This window comes from Diabrotica undecimpunctata, chromosome 7 (assembly GCF_040954645.1).
Source record: "Diabrotica undecimpunctata isolate CICGRU chromosome 7, icDiaUnde3, whole genome shotgun sequence".
In the NCBI taxonomy this organism is placed as follows: Eukaryota; Metazoa; Arthropoda; class Insecta; order Coleoptera; family Chrysomelidae; genus Diabrotica; species Diabrotica undecimpunctata.
Genome location: NC_092809.1, coordinates 130,734,208 through 130,758,116, shown reverse-complemented (window position 1 = coordinate 130,758,116; position 23,909 = coordinate 130,734,208). Strand labels below are relative to the sequence as shown.

The following is a 23,909-nucleotide window of genomic DNA, read 5'->3' as shown; positions in this document are numbered from 1 at the left end:
GAACGCACTATTTTCCATGACACCCTGTATAATTAATACAGTAATATTAATTAAACGTATCGTTTCAAGAACAAAATATAATTGAAATATTATGGGATATATTAGATTTCTTTCCTAGATGGCGTCGTTGGTTTACTGGACAAACGTTGTGACTTGTTATCATAGCCTTTTATATAGACAGATGTTTGTATGAAAATAACAGTGAGAGTGCACGTGAACATGTGCACTTATAAAGGAACCGCCACTGTTTTTAATGAATTAAAATAAAAAAAACCACAAAAGCTATATATAATGTATTATATTTAAAAATAAAAACTGAGAAACAATATATTTTACTTGAAAACATCTTATTGTTTAAAACAACAACAAGGTCTGCAAAATCCAGTCCTAACATTATCTATTTTCATTTACGGTTCTTGATACCATTGACACGCCATTGACGAATTTGGTCCGGAACAGAACATTAGCGTTGTTGAACATACCATCTTTTAAGGAAACGATAATAAACTGGAAAAGAAAATAATTATTCATATTTTGTCTTACTTATCCTATCTGTACTATTTGTTTATTCTATAGACTTTTGCTCTTTTGTCATTCTCAATTTGTACAGCAAAATAATTGATTTCAATAATCCTAAATGTTATGTTAATACTAATGTATGTATGAATCCATACGCATTATCAGTTAAATCTACAAGTACTGTTCAATAGCTCTACAAAGGTACTGGCAACAATGTCGCTGTTCAGAGAATTAAATTTCGGGAAAATTAAAATATTAGATATTAAAAATTGTTAAACGTTAGTTTATTTGAATGCCACTTATTTTAACTGCGGCGTGAACATACGCATTAAGGGGAAAAAATGGCAATTAGCTTTAAAAGCCATATACAAAATTTCGCCCACTTTCAAAATCAACAAGTGACATGTTTCTCCAATAATTAACGCGGTAACTTCAAAATTAGGAATATACTGAAGAGGCACCACTAGTAATGTGAGTTGACAAAAATTATAATATAATATGAAATGGCTCATTACTGCCCATATCAATTGCAATTAAATATCAACATATCAAAACCAGATGAAGACACCAAATGCATGATGGTGGTATGTATTTCAAAGTATGAATGTATTAATTATCCGTATGGAATCTACGCTTGAGTGTAAAATAATCTACTCAAAATTATTTTGCGCAAATGTCTCCTGTTTCATCTAAAAAGTGTAAATTTAAAAATATTTAGTGTACAATCATTAACCTCATTATTGAGTTTTAAAAAAGTTTTGTTTTTTGCAAATAAATAATGCAAAACGTATAGAGGGGGGCAAAATTTGACTCATTGAAATCGACACGCACCGACTTAACGCATTCGGTTAACATCATACGCATCAATTTCCGTAGTAACCCACTAATACATCAGTCACTTCAGTTTGCAACTGCATTACAAATGTATACCACATCCATTAAAGCAGTAGCATTATTGAGAGAAGGTCTGAGCCAGAGAGCCGTGGAAAATCGACTCAATTTAAGCCAATCTGCTGTGTCCCGAGTGTATCGTCGGTAGCAAGATACTGGTGATTATGTCCGCCGACACTGAGGAGGCCGTAAACGAATAACAACGTAGAGAGATGATCGATTTCTTGTATCGAAATCCCTGAGAAATCGATATTTGACGTGCTAATCTCAAAGAAGAGCTTAGAGAGATCCGAGGTGTGGTTACCAGCGCCAGCGTTTTGACAGTCAGAAGGAGACCGAAGGCAGCCAACTTGACACCAAAAAGGGCGGCTACGGGTCCCAAGCTAACTCAGCCCAGAAGCAAGGGCGATTAGAATTTGCTCGCGAACATCTGGATTGGGACGACTATCAATGGAGTCAGGTATTATCCTCCGACGAAAGTAGGATCTGTAGGATGTAGAACGACAAGAGGCATCGAGTTTATAGAAGGCCAGGAGATCGATTTGATCAATGTTGTATACGAGAAATTGTGTCATGTGGAGGCGATTCTTGAAAGTTTTGAGCAGGCATAGTTGGTTTTCGTGCCTGGTGGAGGAGGTTTAACGGTGAATCGTTACATCAGAGACATTTCGGAGAAACATGTGGTTCCATACGCGGGGTTTATTGGTGATGCCTTTATTTTAATGCACGATGCCATACCGCACGAGTCACCACCACCGATCTGACTAAGATAAATATATAAATTGGCCTGCGTTGTGCTCGGACATAAATCCAATAGAGCATGTTTGGGATGAGCTTAAACGAACGGATCGGGACAGAATGGGAAGCAATGCCTCAAGAATTTTTAGAAAAGTCACGATATTACACTCTCTTTTTGATATTAAAGTAATTTGATGCATGCAACCGTACGGTTGAATATTCAACTTAATGTAACATATTTTATTCCACTTTCTTTGGTACAAAAGTACAATTTGCTTAAAAAGTCATCAAGTTACTATGAACTTAAATAAATTCTAATAGGTCTAACCTAATGAATTAAAATAAACGCTAAAAAGTTCTTACCTGACTCTTTTTAAAATGCGATTTCAACATATTTCCAATATTTTGTGTATGTGACATATCCAAAGCGGCGTCCACTTCGTCCAAAATATAAAGAGGGGCAGGTTTAAACAAGAGCATGGCCAAAATCAAAGATAATGCCGCAAGAGATCTTTGACCTCCACTGAGCTCAGTTAGACTTTCTTTCCAAACTCCACCTAAAGAGACTTTAACCTAAAACAAAAACTCAATATTAACATACATATTTGAATAATAGACTACCTAAGCACTGATGTCACAATGGGCGGGTTTTTAAAAACCTTTCCAAACATTTCTAATTTGTGTGTATTTGTCCCATAAGAAGTTGGAAATATTGGTTTTTTTAATTGTTTAAAGAATAAATAATGACTTTTGGTTATAAACATTCATTCCGCGTGATTGGTATTATTTGTTGTTCGTGAATTTGTGAGGTATTAGGTAAGGATATCGAAGTATTAAGATATTTACTATGAATGTTCACATGTTAAGGTTATGTTATTGTTTGATTAAAACTTTTTATTTTTTACTGTATTTCAAGGTATTTTGTTGTTGTTTTATTAAAATTTATTAATTAATTAAAAATATTTAAATTAATGTTTTATTCTTTTTTGGCAAGATAGAAGGCAAAAGATCTCATGGGCGCAGAAGGACATCGTTATTAAAGAACATCAGACAATGGGCTGGAATGACTACCATACATCTATTTAGAGCAGCTGTCTATAAAGTTGTATGTACCAACGTGATTGCCAACATCCACAGAGGATAGGCACCAAAAGAAGAAGATTCTTTTTTAAGTGCTAGTGATTTTATCCCCTAAAGGACTAAATATATTCGTTTTCTCGTAGTTAATAGTAGTTTTGTTGTCATTACTGAACAATTCAGTAACACTGGATATCTTCAACACATGTTTACTAGCCATTATGTGCCCAGATCTAAAAAATAAGTTCACAAATAATTACATTTAAATAATATTTTTTTTAGAAAACGAATATCTTTAGTCTTTTACAGGATAAAATCACTGGCAACGAAAAAAGTTCCTAAATTCACGAACAACAATACCGATCGCACAGAATGAATGTTCATAACCAAAAGTCCTTATTTATTGTACAAACAATTAAAGAAGCCAATATTTCCAACTTCTTATGGAATAAATACACACAAATTAAAAATATTTGGAAAGGTTTTTAAAACCGCCGCCCATTGTGCTGTCAGACTTAAGATAGTCTATTGGAAGCATAGCTTTCTTATCGCGGGCTACGGAATGCATTGATCGGTGCAATGGATCGCGCAGAGGTGTGAAAAAATAAAAACAACAGTAACGCGATGAAACGCAATGCAACAAAAGATCGTGCGACCACACACTATGTAGAGCAGTAAACGCAGTCCCACGCATGTTTCTTAATAAACTAAAATAAACTTAAAATAATATAATATAAAATAATATAAGATAAAATAAAAAAATAAAATAAAATAAATTAAATTAGAAACCATTGCTCCGTCCGTGATGATAAGAAAGTTATGCTTCCCCCTAACGAGATGTGGCACTCCTCCCAGAGTGCAACATCCCATTTTTATTATTTAATTCTTAGAGGTTGTTACCAACCTTTGAATGTTTATTTTTGAATTTATCAATTACTATTTTTATCGAGAATAAGCCACAATTGGAATAGTGCCACAAAACACTAAAAAAATTAAGCTTTTGTAGGTTATCGACACGTATTTGATAAGAAGGTAGTATTTTTGTTTACAATATAAAAATTTGAATTTATGTTTGTTTTTATTTTAAAAATTCAAGCTAACATCGATACTGGACTCATAGAACCAATTTTTGGGGGACCAGATGTCTATAATCCCACACGTAATGATTATAGGGATGTAAATATGAGGGGCAACGGGTGGGAATTCATAGCAGCCAGCTTTGAAGACAACAAAATGGCTGTTTACATAAATTATAAAGTACGTTAAGTTTTAAGTTAGATATACACTCTAAAATGGCAACACTGTACGCCGTTGACTTTCCACGAACCTCCGTTTACCCGTCGCCAATAATTTATCTTTATACAGTGGTTGTTTAAAGCAATAACAGTGTAGATTTTTAATTTATTTTTGTAAACAACATGTCTGTTTATACACCAGCAGAAAAGGTTTAAATAATAAAATGGTTTTATGATGGTAATTCTGGACAATAGTGTGTACATTTATTTTCTGTGTTTTTGTGTATAAGTGTCACCAGAAAAAGTTGAGGAAAGAGAATACCGGGATAAACAAATTTGTGCAACAATTGAGGTAGATTCAACACGTTCAAGTAGAAGCGTTGCTAGAGAGTTAGATGTTAGCAATGTTACTGTAACGAAAGTATGGAAAAAACACGGTTATAAAAATTTTAAATATTCGAAAACACAGCAGCTTTATCCAGAACTCTACTTTCGAAGAAGTTTTGTGAAACTCTACTAACGAAGGCTAATGATGAACCAAAATTTATTAAAAACCTTTTTTTCACTGATGAATCTTCTGTTTCGTTAGTAGGGAGACACAATCCTTCCATTACGATGTAATGGGCGCGGGAAAACCAGCACCGAAGTGTTCTTTACCGAACTCAACGTCCACAAAAAGTTCACGTCTGGACTGGCATTTTAGGAGACCCCATAATAGGTCCATTTTTTATTGAGGGCAACTTGAATAGTAGAGTATACCTCGATTTGTTACAGAATCATGTTCTTCCCTCTATTCTCAATCTTCTTAATGTATATTTGGAGAATGTTTGGTTTCACCAAGACGGCTGTTCAGTTCACAACGCTCAACTTATACTTTTTTTTTTTTTTTTTGGGAAATTTAAAAAGCATCATTTACGATCATCCTGAGACTAGAGCCCAAAATTTGTATGAATTAAAAAACGGAATAGAGAAATCTCCAATTCTGTTACAGCAGAAACACTTCTTACATCTGTCCGCAGAAGTTTTTATGAAAGATTTTGTTACTGTTCAGCCGGAGAAGGTCAAATATTTGAATCATTTCTGTAGGACATAAAGAATTATTTCTATTTAATTAGGAATTATTTTTTATTTTCAATAAGAGTATATTTTTTGTTTTATCTTTTTAAATAAATGCACTTTTATTTTTAATTCTACTACAAAAAAATGTTCACATTATTAAAAACCAATACAAATGCACCGCCTTATAAAGGTCAGTGTATTTTTTATCGAGTTTATGTTATAAGAAATGAACCGGGTATGCGTAACGAAAACAAAAATCAACGGACGGAGATGTATATCCCATGAGTTGTTATGTGTTACTAAATGGTTTTCTCGTTTTCTGACTAGCTGTCGGACGGGAAGAATCACAATTACCTCGTACGAGGTGTTGCCGATTTTAGCGCTTTATGTAGTTGCAATATCTAATCAAAAACTTAACGTACTGTATATAAATTTTTATTGAGCCAGAAAAATACTGAGTTTTAAATATTGTAGGTCATAGCTATTGTAGATCTTCAACTCTGCTCACATAAATTCCATAAGTTTTATTTTTTTTAAGTGCTCTCCTCCAATTTTTGATCTTTTAATATATGAAGATAAACCTATATCTGTATAAATATGCTCCCTTATTACAAAATTCCCGCTGTTTTGTACAATATCAGCTGTTCTATCTCATGCGTATAAATGCACAGGAGAGACTACCCATTCAGTGCGTTAGTCGCTTGCGACTGCTGCTTGCGTCAAACGCAAGCGACAGTCGATAAGAGAGACTGCACCTTAAGTTTAAAATAAGTTTATTTTTGATGTTTCAATTTCTATTTCGGAAATCGTACTCAAAATACAAAACATTTAGAAAATTGAGAAGATTTCCGAAGTAGAAATCGAAACGTCAAAAATAAACTTATTTTAAACTTAAATTGTGGCTTATTCCCAATAAAAATAGTAATTGCTTTAAGATGCCACAAGAAAATAGTTTCAGGACAATAATAAGAAACCTGTATGTGAATTTATCAGTTTTCAATATCCTTCAATAGATTTTTTTTAATTAAAACATTTTGCAAGACTTACCTCTAAACCTTCTAAAATCGTTTTCCCAGGCGGCGGTACTAGTCTAGCGTTCGCGCCAGGCAGAAGCGTGGAAAAGATCGATCCAAAGTCTTTGGAAACTTGTTCGTATGCTAATTTTAAAGAATTCTTCTTTTGAGTATCCATCTCTTCAATGGTTTCCAGAATTTTCTTTTTATCCTGCAATACTATTTTTTCTCTTTTTCGTAGTTCATTATACTAAAAAAGAATAAGAATTAATAATATTTTTAAGTACATTAAACTTTTAAGCGATACAAATCAAATAACTATCGTTAGAAAAGCAGTTAGATTAATTTCAAATCGAAAAGTGGTAGAACAAATACCAAAAAGGCATTGGAAGAGGGAAAGCCGATAAAATAGCAAAAGATAAGAGAAATGTTTTAGGTTTTGGTGTACACTACCTCCACAAGAAACAAAATTATCGAAACTTTCCTAAATGGGATGTCATCGAAAATGTTATAGATGAAAAGCAATGTTGTATTTCCAAGATTAAACAATTTGTATTACCTGTTTTTCTTCTTGTTCAAACATAATTTGTGCTTTTGTATTAACCACTCGACCGAGTTTCTGTTTTTTGGAATCGTAAGTTTTAATCCTACTATCCAGTTCGTGGCCTTCTTTCGAAGACATTTTCTCCGCTTTTTGTAGATTTGGATTATTAGGATCAATTTTTTTCGAAAATTCTTTTTCCTACAACAGGAAGTAAATTATCGTTTTAAAATATGTAAAAGTTACTAATAGACCAATCAAGTTAGTAGAAAATAAGCCTTTTTTTCGTCACAACTGTATATATAGACGGGTTTGGCAGTTGAAATGTGTAGTATGAGATATTACAAAAAGACTCTCATCTTAGTGAGAACTATTTTTAAATAAACAGTCAAAACGTAAAACTCATTATTTTGCTCATAAATCGCTGCAAAACGAACAGCATTCAAGTTCAACATTCAAGTTCACAACGCTCAAATAATTAGGGAGTATTTAAACAATACTTTCCCGAATCGATTTATCAGTGGAACAGGTGATTTAAGTGGCCTGCGCGATCTCCAGATCTTTTTTGGGATTATTTTTTTGCGTAGGTTATTAGTATACGTCTTAACAAAGAAAATACGATTATTGAGATCCATTCAGTCAAATTATCTGGACCAGCCTTAAATTTACACATTTTACAAAAAATCGTAAAATCAAATTATATTTCGCAAAAGCTATTCAACCGATCTGGCCCATCTTTTGCACAGAATTCAAACACGATACAAAAATATTCAAAAACAGCGATGTTGTTGTTCGTTTTGCAATATTTTTTTATTTATTAACCGATTTTAATGTAGCATATCTCATTTTGTGTATCTTTTTTTTTTCTGAAAAAGTTGTCTGTTGACGTAAAATCTCTAAATAGACAAGTTTTTAAGTTACGAGCCAAATAATGAGTTTGACTTTGATTGTTTATTCAAAAATAGATCCACTAAAAAATTGATGAATCCCTATATGAGAGTCTTTTTGTAATATCTCATACTACACATTTAAACTAGCAAAAACCCGTCTATACAGTTGTGTCGAGTAAAAAACTAAATTAATTGGCTTATAATTAAAAAAAAAGGTACTCACCCTCTGTTTGACAATCTTGCAGTTTTCCTCCAATTTGCCCAATTCATGGCTTTCTTCTTTAATTTTAAGTTCTATATCGTTATTCGATTGTAGCAGTTTCTCCCTCTGTTTCTCTTTCTTTTGAATATCTTTATTATTTTCAGTTATTTTAGCGTGTATTTGCTTTACTTCACTTTGTAGTGCTTTGACCGCTTCCTAAAAAAGGTTATTGATATAATCGTTTTAGATTTTGTTACCCAGACGACTGAGATGCACCACATCTTCTTGCTATTTCTCTTTGACTATATGTGGTATTTTCTAGTAGAGCAGTACAGAAGAGATTTGCTCAAGGGACAGATCTTTAGATTTATCTATCTCGAACAATTACAATCGGAGATTAATCGTCTTGTTTTATAATTAAAAATTAACCAACTTCAAAACTAACATTACTATACAATAATATAAACACTCACAACTGCAAATTTTATGAAAATTAAACACTTATCACCAATTTAAGTAAAAAACTAAAGTTGGAAAAAGTCGAATTACTACACACTTTTAGTACATTCTATAGCCTCTGTCAAGTTTTGACAATTCAACCAAAATCTGTAAAGATACTTTTAAGGCATTTGAAATTCAAAAAATTGAAATTTGTAAGGTGAGTTTAATAATTTGAGCAGGCGACTGTATATATAAAGGGTGAGACACAACTAACGGGACAGAAGATTACAGCGAAAGGGTAACAGATTTAAAAAAAATTTCCTTATTAGTTTGTAAGTTGATAAAATCTACATTTTAAAATTATTTTGAAATATACAGTGTGTCCCAATAAATTGTGGCCTATCAAAGTTATATTTTTTCTTATGGGATACTCTGTATTTTATTGCATTTTCGAATTATCCGCAAAAATAAGGTATAGTTTCATAGGGGTTCCCTACAGAGTGTTCTGAGTTATATCGACTTTTTTTAAAATTGCAGTATAACCTGCCACATCCGGATCAACGTGGCGACCGACTGATCCGGATATCAAGTCTATTTAAAAATATTTATGTAGCTGTAAACGGCCTGAAATTTTTACAATGCATAGTATACAAAGTATATACATACATACATACATAGCGTTTTAGGCATTTAATATCAGGACAAAAATACACATACATATATACATTACATAGATAAAAAAGGTAAAATAAAAACCTAAACATTATAGAGTTTTCAAGTTATATTTCTGTTCTTATAAACAACTTAGTACATACATACTTCTTCTTTGTCAACCATTTTCCATCCAATCCTGAATGTAGGTCTCTCCCGATTACTTCCATCTTTCTCTATCTTGCGCCAATCTAATCCACTGTTTGCCTGCCACTGTTCTTGTGCCATCTATCCATCTTTTTTGAGGTTTTCCCATGCTTCTTCCCTTGGTTCCTTGGTCTCTATTCTAGAATTCTCCGTGTCCACCTGTTGTCATTATATCGGGCTACGTGACCTGCCCAGCGCCATTTCGTTTTTGTAATCTCTCTACAATATCCCTAATCTTCGTTCTACGTCTTATCTCGGTGTTTCTAATCTTGTCTCTCAGTGATATTCCAAGCATGATTCGTTCCATTGCTCTTTGCGTTGTTTCTAATTTTTTAGATTTTTTGGTAAGGGCTACTGTCTATAAGCCGTAGGTACAAACTGGTAGTATGCATGTGTTATATACCTTTTTCTTTAAGTTTACAGGAATGAATGTGTTTTTCAAGATATATGCTAGTTGGCCGAAAGCGCCCCATGCCAGTTGTGTTCTTTTAATTTCAATGACATGACCTAGATATACATAATATTAATAAGAGCATCACGTCACTTGCAAGTATCTTCATCCCGGCAGGTTCTTTACCAATTCAGCGATCTCTTCTTCGTTGAAAGTTTCGTTGGTACCTTCCTCTGGTTTTTCTCCCGTCCACTCATCAGATGTTTTGTGGTCTAACAGCTTCCTCCATGACCTTACCATTGTTGTTGGTTTTATGTCATCCCATGCTTGTGCCAACCACATCACCACATCCAACATGTCCACTTTTGTTAGAGTCTCTGTAACGTTACCTCCTTCATCCATTCCAGCAATCAATGCCATCAGTAACTTTCGTCGATAGACACGTTTTATAGATTATATAACACCTTGGTCCATAAGCTGATAGAGGAATGTCACATTTGGGGGCAAAAAAGGCACTTTATTTCGCCATCTTTTAGTTCTTCTGGGTCGGGATGAGAGGGTGCGTTGTCCAACAGCGTTTCTCGGTAGATTATTTTTTGTTAGAATTTTTCAACCTTTGGTACAAATTGATTGTGAAACCACTCTTTGAACAGAAGACTGTTCATCCAAGCACTCTTTTGATGATGGTACCAAACTGGCAGAAAAGAAATGTCTCTAAAGTTTTTGAAAACCCTAGGTTTTTTTGACTTTCCGATAAATCCTAGAGGAAGTTTGTGAGATCCTGTAGCGTCGCTGCAGACTAAAATTGTCACTTTTTTCTTTTTCTTCTTAAATCTTGGTGCACTGTCTTCTCGTTTTGAGACCAGAGTGTAAGTCGGCATCAATTTATAATTGAGACCAGTTTCGTCACAATTGTAAAGCTGGTCTCCGGTAATTCCTTCTTCTTCTAGTAAGCCGTGTAAGGTATTTTTGAAGACTTCGACAACTTCTGGGTGAGCAGACAGTTGCTCACTACATATCTGTAGCTTCCGCACACCGTACCGATTTTTCCAACTCTCCAACCATCCTTCAATTGCTTTGAAATCATTATCACCTCCAATTTCTTTGTTGAAGTGTGAGGCTTTTTCTTTTAATATAGGCCCTGAGATTGGTAATCACTGCTCCCTCCTTTGGGTGAATCAAAGATACAAACACTCATTGATATGGTTGTTAGGGGCGTTTTTCATCATCTTCAGTTTCTTTATCCCAGTTGTTGAAACGATGAGCACCATTTTTCAATACCCATCTCAACAGCAATCTTCTTAGCCGTTTCACCAGTATCTAGCCTCTTCAACGTACGAAATTTTTCTTCCATTGTTACACTTTTCTTCCTTTTCTCGGCCATATTACCACGATGGACAAACAACGAAAAAACAACAATCACACTGTCAAGTAGGTACGAAACTTAAAAATTTCACGCCAAGCAACTTTCACTGCTCAAGAGCAAACAGAGACCACGCAGTCGGAGAAAGTGTGTTCATACCACGCTAGAAATACACCCATTCGTAGAGAACTACATAGGCGCGGAGCCGTTAATATCTTCGAAACATTTCTTCCGCGAACTGTCCGGATATTGGAAGGTCTGGATGTGGCAGGTCCGGATGTGGCACGTTAGACTATATAACAAATTTACTCTTACATCTAAACAGATGGATATTAGTTGCATGTATTCCATGGTTAATTATTAAACATCTGTTTACAGGGTGTTCAAAATTTACAGATTCATTATCAAATTATTCAATATGTTATATGAGGTTTATTTTAAACGGAATATCACAAAATGGAACGAAAAATGACACAAAATACCGAGTATCCCATAAGAAAAAATATAACTTCGTTACGCCGTAATTTAATTGAACACCCTATTTATTTCACAATAATTTTAAAATGTAGCTTTTATCACAACCTATTAAACTTTTTTACTGTATTTACCTTCAGTTCCGATGCTCCACCGACCATTTCGTCGTATTGACCTTGAAGTTCGGCAATAGTTTCCTTACAAGCTTCTATTTGACCTTTAATAGCATCCAAACCAGTCCGTAATTCAGCAATTTCCAAATTCAACGTTTCGTAGTCTTGTTCGCGCTTTTTCCATTCGTTTCTACTCTTCTCTGCCTTTTGTTTCATTTTTTTCATTTCCGTCTCTGCTTCCTTAAGTTGTTTTTCTCGGTAACCTTTGGCGTCTTTCATCTTTGTTTCTAATTCTTTAGCTTTTTTATTGGCTTGTGTTTCGATTTCTTTGCATGTCTTCACTTTTTCCTTTAAGTTTTCTAAAAGTAAACTAAAATGTTAGTTAAACACACGCCACTTTAAAAAGACGAAGAACGCAAGACAAAGGAAAGCAGGAAGAGCCTATTAAGAGATCTTCTAAGAAAAATGAAACAAATACGTGCAGTTAACAAGGAATTCGTGGAAAATGGGAGAACTCGAAAAAAACAAAAACAATAACATAAAGAAACAACTAGACAAAGCAAAGAAAATCATACACAGGTAATGGCACTGAATATAGTTTAAATGTAGATATGTGATGGTGATAGATAAAGTGATGTTGGAATGTGCAGATCGCCATGTCATGTTGTAAACGAGCTTGATAGGACATTCGGAGCAGCGTGAGGGTAGAAATACTTTTTTATTGTTTTCCCTGAAGACAAACTTAACACATTTTGAAAGAATACGTTTTTATTATTGTTTCACGTACATTCTTATATATACAAACTATTGAGTGAGGTTAGACCACCTGACTGACTCGACACGTCTAAACATAGTCGTCCCCATCGAACCCGAATGTTCAATTTACATCTGTTACTGTGTCAGGGGTCTTGGATGTTTTGATTATATATGAGGTTTAATTATATAAGTTGTATGTTTTTATAGCATGTAAGTGATTTAAGAAACAATCTAATTTCTAACAAGAGAATTATTTAATGTTCATTATGCAACCATGTTCCTATTAACGGAAACCATGAATAACCTCATCGAGAAACAGCTAGAAGTAAATGGAAAGATGTCATTTGCATTTCTTCATTTTTTAATTAAAAAGTACAGGAGTGTACACTATAGCGGAACTTGCGACCAAAAACATATAAGACAAAACAAATGACGAATTTTCGCCAGACTAGATGAACACAAACTCAGTCTAATGAATTTTCAACTGTCGTCAGCTTTATTCACAGGCACAACACAAAATACACCTCAGCCCCTGTAAACACATTGCAGCCATCACTACAAGTCAAAACAATAGAAAAGCCAAAGCCTTTGGAAGTCACTGGTCAAAGTACAAAGATCCGGAATTAAAGTTCATAATTTAGAACTCTCAAAATGAACGGTAGAATCCGGTCCTGGGCATCTCTTACTCACCCCTCCAAGTGCAGCTTGTGTCTATGCTGCACTTGGAGGGGTGAGTTTTGCAAGCAGACGAGAAAATATAACAGAAATAACAATGTAATCCACTGACAAAAAATAATTCAGTTTTATTTCAAAGCTCACGGTAAACATTAGACGGTTGTACAACCGGAAATATACAATAACATTGCTTTCCATTCATTTATATTGGATCTAAATAAAAAATGAATCCTTTATCTCTATCCTTTAGCTATGATGTTGATATATAATTTTTAAACACTACTGTTGTCAAATGGGAATCAGTTAACAAGCTGTAGGTGAGTTTTTATTTGACAAATTCGAAAGAAATCTTCATTAAAATGAACAAATAAGTTAATAAACTTTTAGGTTAGGTTCAATATGAGTGGGCGCTTCACCACCATTCTACTCGATCAAAGAGGTCTATTGTAGCTCATATAAATACAAGGAAAATGTTTACCTACCTATTTGAAGCTGTAGATTATTAATTTCTTCTTGTTCTCTATGATGAGTAGTTCTTTGTAATTTTTGTTGCACAAAATTCAATTCATGACGAGCAAAATCCAATTTTTGTTTTAAAGAGTTATACTTTTCTTGTTGGCCACTCAACTGTTGAATAAGCGCATTAATTTTTTCCAATTCCCTCTCTTTTGTAGCAAGTAATTCCTACACAAAAAATGTATTCAGTGGGTTTTAGACAGCATTAAAAACAACAAAAATCTCATATTAGTGTTAAATTATGGACCAACTGTACCTCTCTTTTCTGCGCCTCCCAGAGCTGCAAAAACATACTGCCTCCTTTTACTGGAGCACCACCGCTAAGAGTACCAGATGGATCCGTAACATCACCGTCTAGAGTCACACACTTTCTCCTGATTTTGTCGTGGAAAGAGATCTGCTTAGCAATACTTAAATCTCTACATATAAAAACATTACCAAACACGAACTCCATGGCGCTCTGGAGTTCTCTGTCATACTCTATTAGTGACATGGCTGGTTTACAATTGTCAGCGCCAACCTTAAACATAAAATACATTTTAAAATCAAACATAACTTATGTGAAAGATCATGAAAACTAAAGAAATATGATATGACATACACATTCTATATCGGCAACAGTGCTACGTTACCTCGTTACAAAAGATGAGAACAAGGTTCCACATAACTGACCAGTTTTTTCCACTTAATTTTGTCGTTCAGTTAAGGACATAGTATATTCTCGATTAAAAATGGTTTTATCTGTTGAAAAATGAGTATTATTCAAATTATTTTCTAATTATTATTCGTCAAAAATTATTATTTAAGTTTGTTGATCAACGGTATATAACTATAACTAGGTACTCAACTTATGGATGCTGTACAATGTACTTACCAATCACTCAGAAGTTTTTTGACAATCATTTACAAATGAAAGTAGATTCAGTTCACAGTTATTACTGATACTTACAACTCTGAGTATGTATACTCACAATTGAATTGAGCGTAAGCTCAAAAATAAAAAAAATATTTTACTAAGTGATTTTTTAAGAGCGACTGAAGAAGCAAGAATGAAACCAACACCATATAAAGATAAACAATTAGAATATACTTTTCTGATAATTATTCTTTACAGGGGCATAAGCGTTACAAATCTATAAGACCTGGTAGATCAACGGCAGATTCTCAAGTGACTGATATAAAAGTAGTCAGGAATTATAGTCCCGAGGGGTTCATTCAAGTGAAGCTTGATAAGGATACTCCTTGGCTCAATCTACTTTGTGGATTGAAAACAATGGGCCCCATAGAACATTATCCAAAGATGTATAGTGAAAAGTTGAAATTAACAAAGAAGAAATGGATGCACATACAAAAACTAAAAAGTGTTATTCCTAAGGATTGTCATGCCTATTATGGCCCACTTTCCTATGAAGATAGTTAAAAATCTCATGTCATTTGTTGCATTTGTATTGAAAAATGTTTTTTTATTATTTGACTTATATTCTTTTCAATTTCAATTAAACAAATTCTTTCAGCCAATGTCTTATTCATCATCCTTGAACCAAAATATCCAGGCAATATCTCCTATTTGTAGAAAATGTACTGAAAATACCTTCTAACTATAATAAATGAATTTCAAAACTTTCAGTTGTCAGCCGATAGCTTTCAGAAGTGCCGATAGCACTTCTAAGAACAGGATCAGTTCTGTTTTCACATAACAACGGCCACAATGTTTAAGTAAGTCCACAAGACAATAAAGTGAAACACACAAATAAAAACTTATAATTAAATATACTACTTACCAATTTTTGGGCAAGCTGAATTGTATAATTGTCGATTTTGGACGCTTTAATTTTATTCAGAGGTATAAAAGTGACTCTTCTTTGTAATCTTCCGTTTTTCAATAACTTTTTGCCCGTGTCTTCAGTATCCACTACCACATTATACAGCTGAAATACAATACAGCATTAAAAATATATATGGTTTGTTTAGACACTATAAAGAAAAACATGTCTGCCTACTTGTTGTGATTGGTTGAAACACGACCGATTTTACTCAACAAAAATATGGACTCTATGACACACAGTGGGAACGTATTTCCATTAAATTCTTTTTAAGAAACAAAAAAAAATTTGATTGTATAAAAATAAAATATGTAACACAAACTTTATTACCTTACAGCAAAATATAAACTTATAATAATGTACATCTTACCTTTCCACCTGCAGCTGTTTCAAGAGCCATGCAAGTGGTGGTGTCATTACAATTAAGTAATTGGCACACCACTCCCTTTACACATCTTTTGTTGAAGTTTGGTTCGGGATCTGAATAAGAAAACTTGGTGTATGGTTTCTGTGAATAGAATCTCTCTACATCTTCTCTTAAAGAACGAATTTCTCGAGTCAAATCCTGTCGTTGTTTTTGAAGTTCACTCATTTTGTTTTCAGAGTAATCGATTCTGCTGATATTCGCCTGTAATGCAAATTAGAATTATTATATATCGTCGGCTGTAATAGTGGCTTAACTCAAAAATTGACCATTTTGAGTTAAAATCGCTAGAGGACTTAAAAAGCATTATTTATGACCTCCAACACTGGCACAATAATAATAGCAAAAATGTCCGCTAGACGTCACTAGTGTCGCTATGACATGTTGTCGGTTGAGATAAATTGTTTCTTGCAATACTGACCCTTTTTAGTTATGCAGTGGAACTCGAACCGTGTCAATATCAAGTTTCTATGCAATACCGGCACTTTTGAGTTGTGTCACTATAGCAGACAATTTTAGATATTTTCAAATTGTATCAGTAAGAATTTTGGAGTTGTGTCACATTAAATAAAAGGAATCAATTTATTGTTTTAAAAATGTCAGATCTAAAGGGTTATCAGAAAAGAAATAAATTATTCCTATCTCGAGCAGGAGTAATGTAAGTAATAATATGAATACTATTTTAATATATAATTCCAAATAATCGATTTGGTAGAAAACTTTAGACGATTTTTTGTTTACATCTACCGGTTTGAATGTTACTTCTGAATGCACGGAGTTTATCAATGCAGAGGAGTAAGATACGAAATTGCTCTTTTTATAATGCAAGGGATTTATTTGTTTTCTTTTTAGCTATTGGTCAATTTACTAAGTTTCTGACAAGCTGATTTCTTCTTAATATTTGTCTTTTTTTTTTCTTGTTTTAGGTAGCAGTTCTAAATTGGTACGCACCTCTTCTGGAAGTTTAGCTCCTAATCTTCTAATTTTGATGATTTTGATGCAGACCCTCATTACGTAAATGATGATGATGATGTATCGTCTACATTTACAAAGGACTCTGATGAAAATGTGGAGACTAGAGTACCAGAAGACGTAACGATTAATAAATCTAAAAGTAGGAAAAGGAAAGCTTGTCCGGACCAATGGAAAAGAAATGTATTCAGGCCAAAAATATACCAATGTTAACGGTAACCTTGTAAACTTTGATTTATAGCATTTGTTTTTGAATTTTCATTGTTTTTTTAATTTAATGTACATTTTACTTATAAAATAAAGCCGATTATAGATTTCAGTGGTATTATTAAAACGTTATTAAAACAATAACACTATTTTGCATTTGTTAGCTCAACAAGCACAATGTATGGTCTCTGTTCTACCATATCCATGTTAATGCTATTGAAAAAGTTCAGTATACATTTCTAGTTTATAGCATACAAATTGAACAGGCCTTTCCATACTTACTCTTATTAAGATATCCTAGTGCAACTTAAGCTTCATACTCTGGAAAATTGCAGGCTTCTTTTTAAGTTGTTATCTGGCCACATTTGTTGCCCTGTCCAGCTTGAGCTGTTCTCCTTTAAGGTACCTAATAGGGTTACCAGAAATACTTATTTTTATGATGTTCCATATCACAGCACTACTATGGTTTTTATGGTTCAGTGGCATGTCTCTCCCGACTTTTTAACAGATTCAATGATGAGAGTGTAGGTTTAACTTGGATATCTTTGACTGTTTTTAAGCATAGCATTCAATAAGCTTTAAATGATTTTGTTTTTAATGTATTCATTTTATGGTACAGTTCTTTATATATTGTTGCTGTTTATTGTTTTGATTATTGTTTGACATTGTTAGTTTAGGATGCTTTATATTTATATTTGAAATTGAATTGTAAAAAGGGGTTCTCCCGTTAATAAATAAATAAAATAAAGATAATTAGTCAAATCAGTGAAGAAAAATAGCTTCCCTTTCTACTTCCTTGCAAGTTTACCAACACGGAATAATCTCATGTATCTTACCTCTAGTGCCTTTACTTCTTTTTCTTTACTAGCAAGCTCAGCTTTATCTCGTTCGTAGTCTGAAGAGTTAGACCCTAATTGCTTCTGTTTCTGATTTAATTGAGTTTGACAAGATGTTAGCTGCATTGAGGCCTGTTTGCTTTCTGTAATAGCCCGCATGGATTCCTCCTTGGCTTGCATGAACTGGTCTTGAAGGGTCTGAGCTTCTCCAGCTTCGTTTACTTCCATACCTAAATAAAAAGATAAGTCGCTCTATAGCTGTCTTAAATTGGTAATATTATCAATAATTGAATAAAATATTTGATCAAAGCTGCACTGCTTTAACAAAAACTTGCAAATATTATTAAAAAAACATTAAACATAAACAAAGAAATTATGAAAGCGGTTATACCTGCACTAACTGCTTCGAATTTCTTTTGCGACAACGCAAAGGCTTTATTATCGTCTTCATCATGCTTCTTTAGAGTTTCAAATACTGATTGGACCTTTTCCAGCTCTTGTTCTTTAGATTGTAAAGCTTTACTATCGTCATTCAGATTTTTATTCAGTTGTGTAAGTTTTTTCTGCTCAGTGTTGATGTTATCTTTAATAGTTTTTAGAGAAGCGTTGGATTTTGCTTCAGCTTTCTCTTTTTCTGTTAGTTCGGCTTCGACTTCCTTTAGTTTAGTAGCATTTTCCTACACAAAAAAAAGGTAATAGTAGACTTAAAAAATTATCATTCTGTCAAACTGTAATGTGTCCGTTTAGACTATCAGATATAGCTAAACTTTATTATTTTTACTTAAGAAAATACTTACTGTCTTTGAAGAAAGAGTTTTAGCCTCTTCATCTAGTTGTGCCGCAGTCTGTATATTTTTTTCTATTTTCTTCTGTAAATTCTCTATTCCTTTTTGAGCATCTTCATATTCCTTCAAAGCATACTGAACAATATGTTTATTTTGATAATATTGCCAACACAAATATAGTGCATTCATTTTGTCCAGTTCTCTCTCAACTTGTTGGTATTCTAGAAATTGCTCCCGTTCACTTCTTAATTTTTCAAGTTTAGGACCAATTTCTTCATTGAAAATCTAAAATTTTATGCTACTCAGTACACAAATCAAGTTGATGAAAATCCTAATAATCGCTTCTTAATAACTGAAAAAGCATTTTGGACAAGTATTCTAGAAACGGTTTGAAAAGGCTTTCTCTATAGAAGAATTTTTGAATAAACATGTATTAAAAACATTGTTGGTTGAATGATATGGTTTGTTTTGTATTTCATTATGAACAATTCAACAATCATGCTCCCACTAACAAGTTACTATTAACATAATGCAACCTATTTACATTTAACACAATGTTAAATGACCATTTGCATTATTATTTTATACTTACTGACATTAATTCTTGTAGTTTTGCATCTTTTTTATCAATCAATTTCTGTGCATGTTGTCTTTTAACTTCGTACATTCTTGTGCCAGCTGCTTCTTCCACCATTGCCAAAATCTAAAAATATATTTTTAAAATAGATAATCAAGATGATATATGGCTAAAGACTATAAAATATCAACATAAATAAAAAAATTATACTACACATATATGTGCTACATTTTCTTTATTAACCTATATCATACTAAGGGAGAGGCTGGAACAGTGGCCAGTCAGGTACAGTGGCCACTTTTAAATATTTTGTTGCTGTCTGATAGATACAGATGCGCCATCTAGTACAAACGCTAACAATTGTAGTCCCAGTAGTCGCTATGCTTGACCCCTGCACCATCGTTTCCAGAACCATTTTGTATATGAACCTGTTGAGAGGTGTATTGTGTAAAAGTAACAGGTAAGTTTAAACATCTTTTCAACCAATAATAATATACATATTAAACATTCTGTATGTTTTGTGGTATACAGTATAGTATTTAAAACTTGCAGGTGATGCAAATTATTTTCATTTTATAAAATAAATGTTTCAAATAAATTCAAATTTCAATACAAGACTTTTAAGATACATTCATGAAACACCACAGATAAACAGTAAATAATTACTGTTGGAACTTTGATTGATCTCCAACAATTGTTCGGGAGAAAGCTTATTAAATTCCTTTCCCCGTGCGTGTACAGTACCAAATATTTTAGGACCATGGACTGTACAAGAGTTTCCTTCGATATAGATAAGCAGACTTCACGGCGATGGTTCAGTATGTGTTTGGTTTTATAGGGGTTTGTACTTAGAGAAAAATAAGCGTAATTAATCGATACTACACATTTAATACCGAGAAAATATTTACAAAGGCACTATTACTAAATAAAGAGTTCGCTTTAATAAATTGTTCATTTTTATACCGGCGTTTTAGGGGCGCGCGACTATAGAGAAAACTAAATGCACTTTTTCACCGCACCTTTGACAGTCTGTCGCTAAGATAAAATTCAACATTTGTGGAAACGAAAAATAAACTGAAATTAATATAAAATGTTGTTTTTACAACATACTCGCCCCCGTTGAAGCGCTGGCTTTAACACAAATAAACAGATTATATTATGCCAAGAGAGCATGCGAAAGAAAAAATACATTACAATTATCATCTTATACTAACTTAAATTAAATCGTCATTGGGTAGAGGACACAATTTTGTAATAGAGCGCTTGAAGACTCCATCTTTAGTTTTCACCGAGGCAATTCTTACTCTCCCATCTTTTCCGGGAAAGACCTCAATAACTCTTGCTAGTACCCAATGAAGAGGAGGAGTGTTGTCTTCAATCAGCAACACGAGATCGTTAGGTTCTAGGTTTTTATGAGGGAGAAACCATTTAGGGCGATTTTGAAGTCTATTCAAATAGTCGATAGACCATTTTTTCCAAAACACTTGTTGGAGTTTGGACAAATGTTGCCATAAATTCAATCTGTTTTCAGGAATGTGGATCACATCTTTTTCAGGAAAGGACGTAAGAGATTGTCCAATCAAGAAGTGTCCAGGAGTAAGATACGTAAAATCAGAGGGGTCATTTGAAAGGGAGCAAAGAGGCCGGGAGTTGGCTCACTGTAAGATACTGCACTTACCCATTAAAATGTACAGAGAGATATCTAAAGGTTGTGAACCGGTATTTTTTTGATTTTTTTATTAGTCACCCTCCTAAATTTTTTGTCAAAGTATAGTTGAATCACTGTTTAAAGACATATTTATAGGTATACCTCATCGGACCAATGATATTATGACCATAAAAACAATAGGTAAGAGGTAAAAACAATATTTCTAGAAGATTTTACATTAGTTTCAAAAACAGTAACTACACTTTAATTAATCGCAATGATCATAATACAGAAAACACATCTTATTTGATCTTGAATCAGACATAGATGAGGTACTTCCAAAAAATCTAAATTGCCAGGCAGTATTTTTTGATATTACCAGAGTAGTTGATTTAATTTAATTCCATGGGATAATCATTTTCAAAAAAAGAATATAGACAAATAGAAACTAGACAAATAGAACCCGTCAAGGATCTGTTATTAGTTTCTATTTATTTTATTGCTATTAATAGTATTAAGGAAAAGTCAATTTCACCAGTTAATAGTAGGTTATGTGAAGATGATCTTATATCATATTTTATAAACAGAAAAACTTAGACCTAATTAAAAATGATTTAAAAAATTAAATTGGAGAATTTACTTTTTCTGCAACCATTTCTCTAAAATTAAAGAAATGGTTGCAGAAATCAGGACTAAAATTATACTGTAATAAAAGTAAATAAGAAGCTGAGATCTTAGTCTAACAAAATTAGATAAAACCCCCTTTATATAAAAGGTTTAACAGATAGACAGCCAGTTATAATGCATATTTTTATTAGATTTCAAGCCAAATGTGAAACTCCTTCTTGGATAATAGAACACCTATCTTCAACATAAGTTTAACAGAGAATAGTAAAGAACTGAATGCCTCATGTAAGGCCCAATTATTTTACAGTAAGATCAATAACTTTCAAAATTAAAACCACATAATACTATGCCTCCAAATCAGCTGAAGGCGTGGATCTTAACATGCAGTTAGCAGAAGAGACTTCAGCAAAGATTTACACCAGTGGATTAAGTCCAAAGTTCAAGAAATGTGACAAAAAAAAAGGAAGGCATAAACACCAACAAAAACTACAGAACATTAAAATAAATATAGATGGTTGCATTTCGATTCAATTCGAATCTCTCACCACTCTTCTACACTTGTTTTAACTTTTAAGTAACATCAGGAAGACTTTCTGGGAGAACTGAATTGAACCAATGTGAACCATCCAGATGACTATTATTAGTAAAATAATGCACCAATACATTATTGAATGATTAAAATATTAATTAATTGAAATAAATGGAAGAACAAATCATATTAACATGTTACATGCCGTCTCAGTCTATATGAAAAGTCGAAGAATTTTAATGTAATTTGGCAGACAGAGTGTTAAACATATTATTAGGGTCCATTCGCTCAACCTAACTCAACAGCTCAAACAAACTTTTATTACAGAATTATTTCATTGAAAAAAGAAGAATTATTATAAATAGTGGAAGTATATACTAAACTCATAAAATTTTGGGTAGTAGAATATTTAAAAAATATATTTCAGTTGTTATAATTTAATATGATTGTCAGTAATTTGTAAAGTTCTATTTTATTTACTATTTAGTTTGTTTACTATTAATATTGGCTATAAGTATGTGTGCTTGGTTGTATAGTAATTTCCAGCCACTTCTAGTCTGTCAAAAAGATACTAAATTCGCAAAAAAATAATTACTAAATTCACTAGACAGTTAGGACTGGGAATAGTGAACCGACTATAATACATGATTAACATATGAATTTCATATTATCAAAAATGTACATCCAACATTCTTCATCTGTACAACATATCCTACTCAACAATCAATCATACCCATAAAGAAAACAGTGAGTACTACTTAGCTTTAATTTTAATTTTTATCAAAGCTGTAAACTTTACAATAAAATATAGAAACCAATGTGATTAAATAAAATGAATGTTGTGTAATATCGAGTGACGCTACTAACCACATATATTGATGTACCTTAAGGATAACTTTAAAAAATATCTTATCTTACAAACATTTATAAATAATGTCTTACTTCAGGAGGTTTCATATTTAACACTTTAGTAATTTTTCCTTGCATAATCAAAAAATGAGGATTATTCACGTTTAATTGTATCGAACAGAATAGATCTTGTATCTTTTTATTGGGCACATTTGTTCCATTTATCATGTATTTGTTTTTGCCTCCCATAACAATTTGTCTGGTGATTGTGATTTCTCTATAGTTTTCGAAGCCTGGGGGGCATTGTGCTTCATTGGAATTGTCAAAAGTTATCGAGACAGTTGCTTTATTAATTCCAGTTTGTCCACTTTTGAAAATTAAATCCTGGAGATTACTAGCTCTAACCTAAAAACAGATGGTTCAGAGTAAATTTGAATTAAATCGCCAAATATTGATTACATATTAAGAAATGAAACATTTGTAGTATATGATATTAAATACAACTGCACTTACATGTGTAAGATTTGAAATTCCCAAAACGAAACAAATAGAATCTAGAATGTTTGATTTCCCGCTACCATTTAGTCCAGTAATAGCATTGAATTGTTCATCAAATCCATTAATTTCTGTACGTTGGCCATAGGATTTGAATCCGTCCAGTACAATAGACTTTATATACATCGTAAACCCATAAAATAATACAATAATTAGATAATATAAACCGCAGGTATTTACATTTACAAACAAAACCGTTGATAGGAATCTGATAGGAATTTAGGATAGCTTGTATTTAAACAGCTGTCAGTGTCAGTCAGTTGATCTTCTTTTTTGTCCTTAGATTTCATATAATATTTCATATAAAAAGTTGAAGTCTTGTTCT

At 32.9% G+C, this 23,909-nt stretch overlaps 1 protein-coding gene across 1 annotated transcript; it reads right to left on the bottom strand.

Moving 5' to 3' along the window:
* Positions 1-284: 284 nt before the first annotated feature.
* SMC2 (structural maintenance of chromosomes 2) lies at positions 285-23,838 on the bottom strand. The gene is made up of 16 exons (XM_072538205.1): positions 23,543-23,838; positions 23,123-23,434; positions 19,392-19,502; positions 18,812-19,084; positions 18,406-18,691; positions 18,015-18,244; positions 15,946-16,203; positions 15,534-15,680; positions 14,009-14,272; positions 13,719-13,920; positions 11,827-12,164; positions 8,187-8,381; positions 7,092-7,274; positions 6,567-6,782; positions 2,512-2,721; positions 285-507 (listed from the first exon to the last, which is right to left on the bottom strand). Exons 1-16 carry the CDS (start codon positions 23,708-23,710, stop codon positions 394-396), a joined length of 3,507 nt encoding a protein of 1,168 aa, XP_072394306.1. The 5' UTR covers positions 23,711-23,838; the 3' UTR covers positions 285-393.
* Between the last annotated feature and the right edge of the window lie 71 nt (positions 23,839-23,909).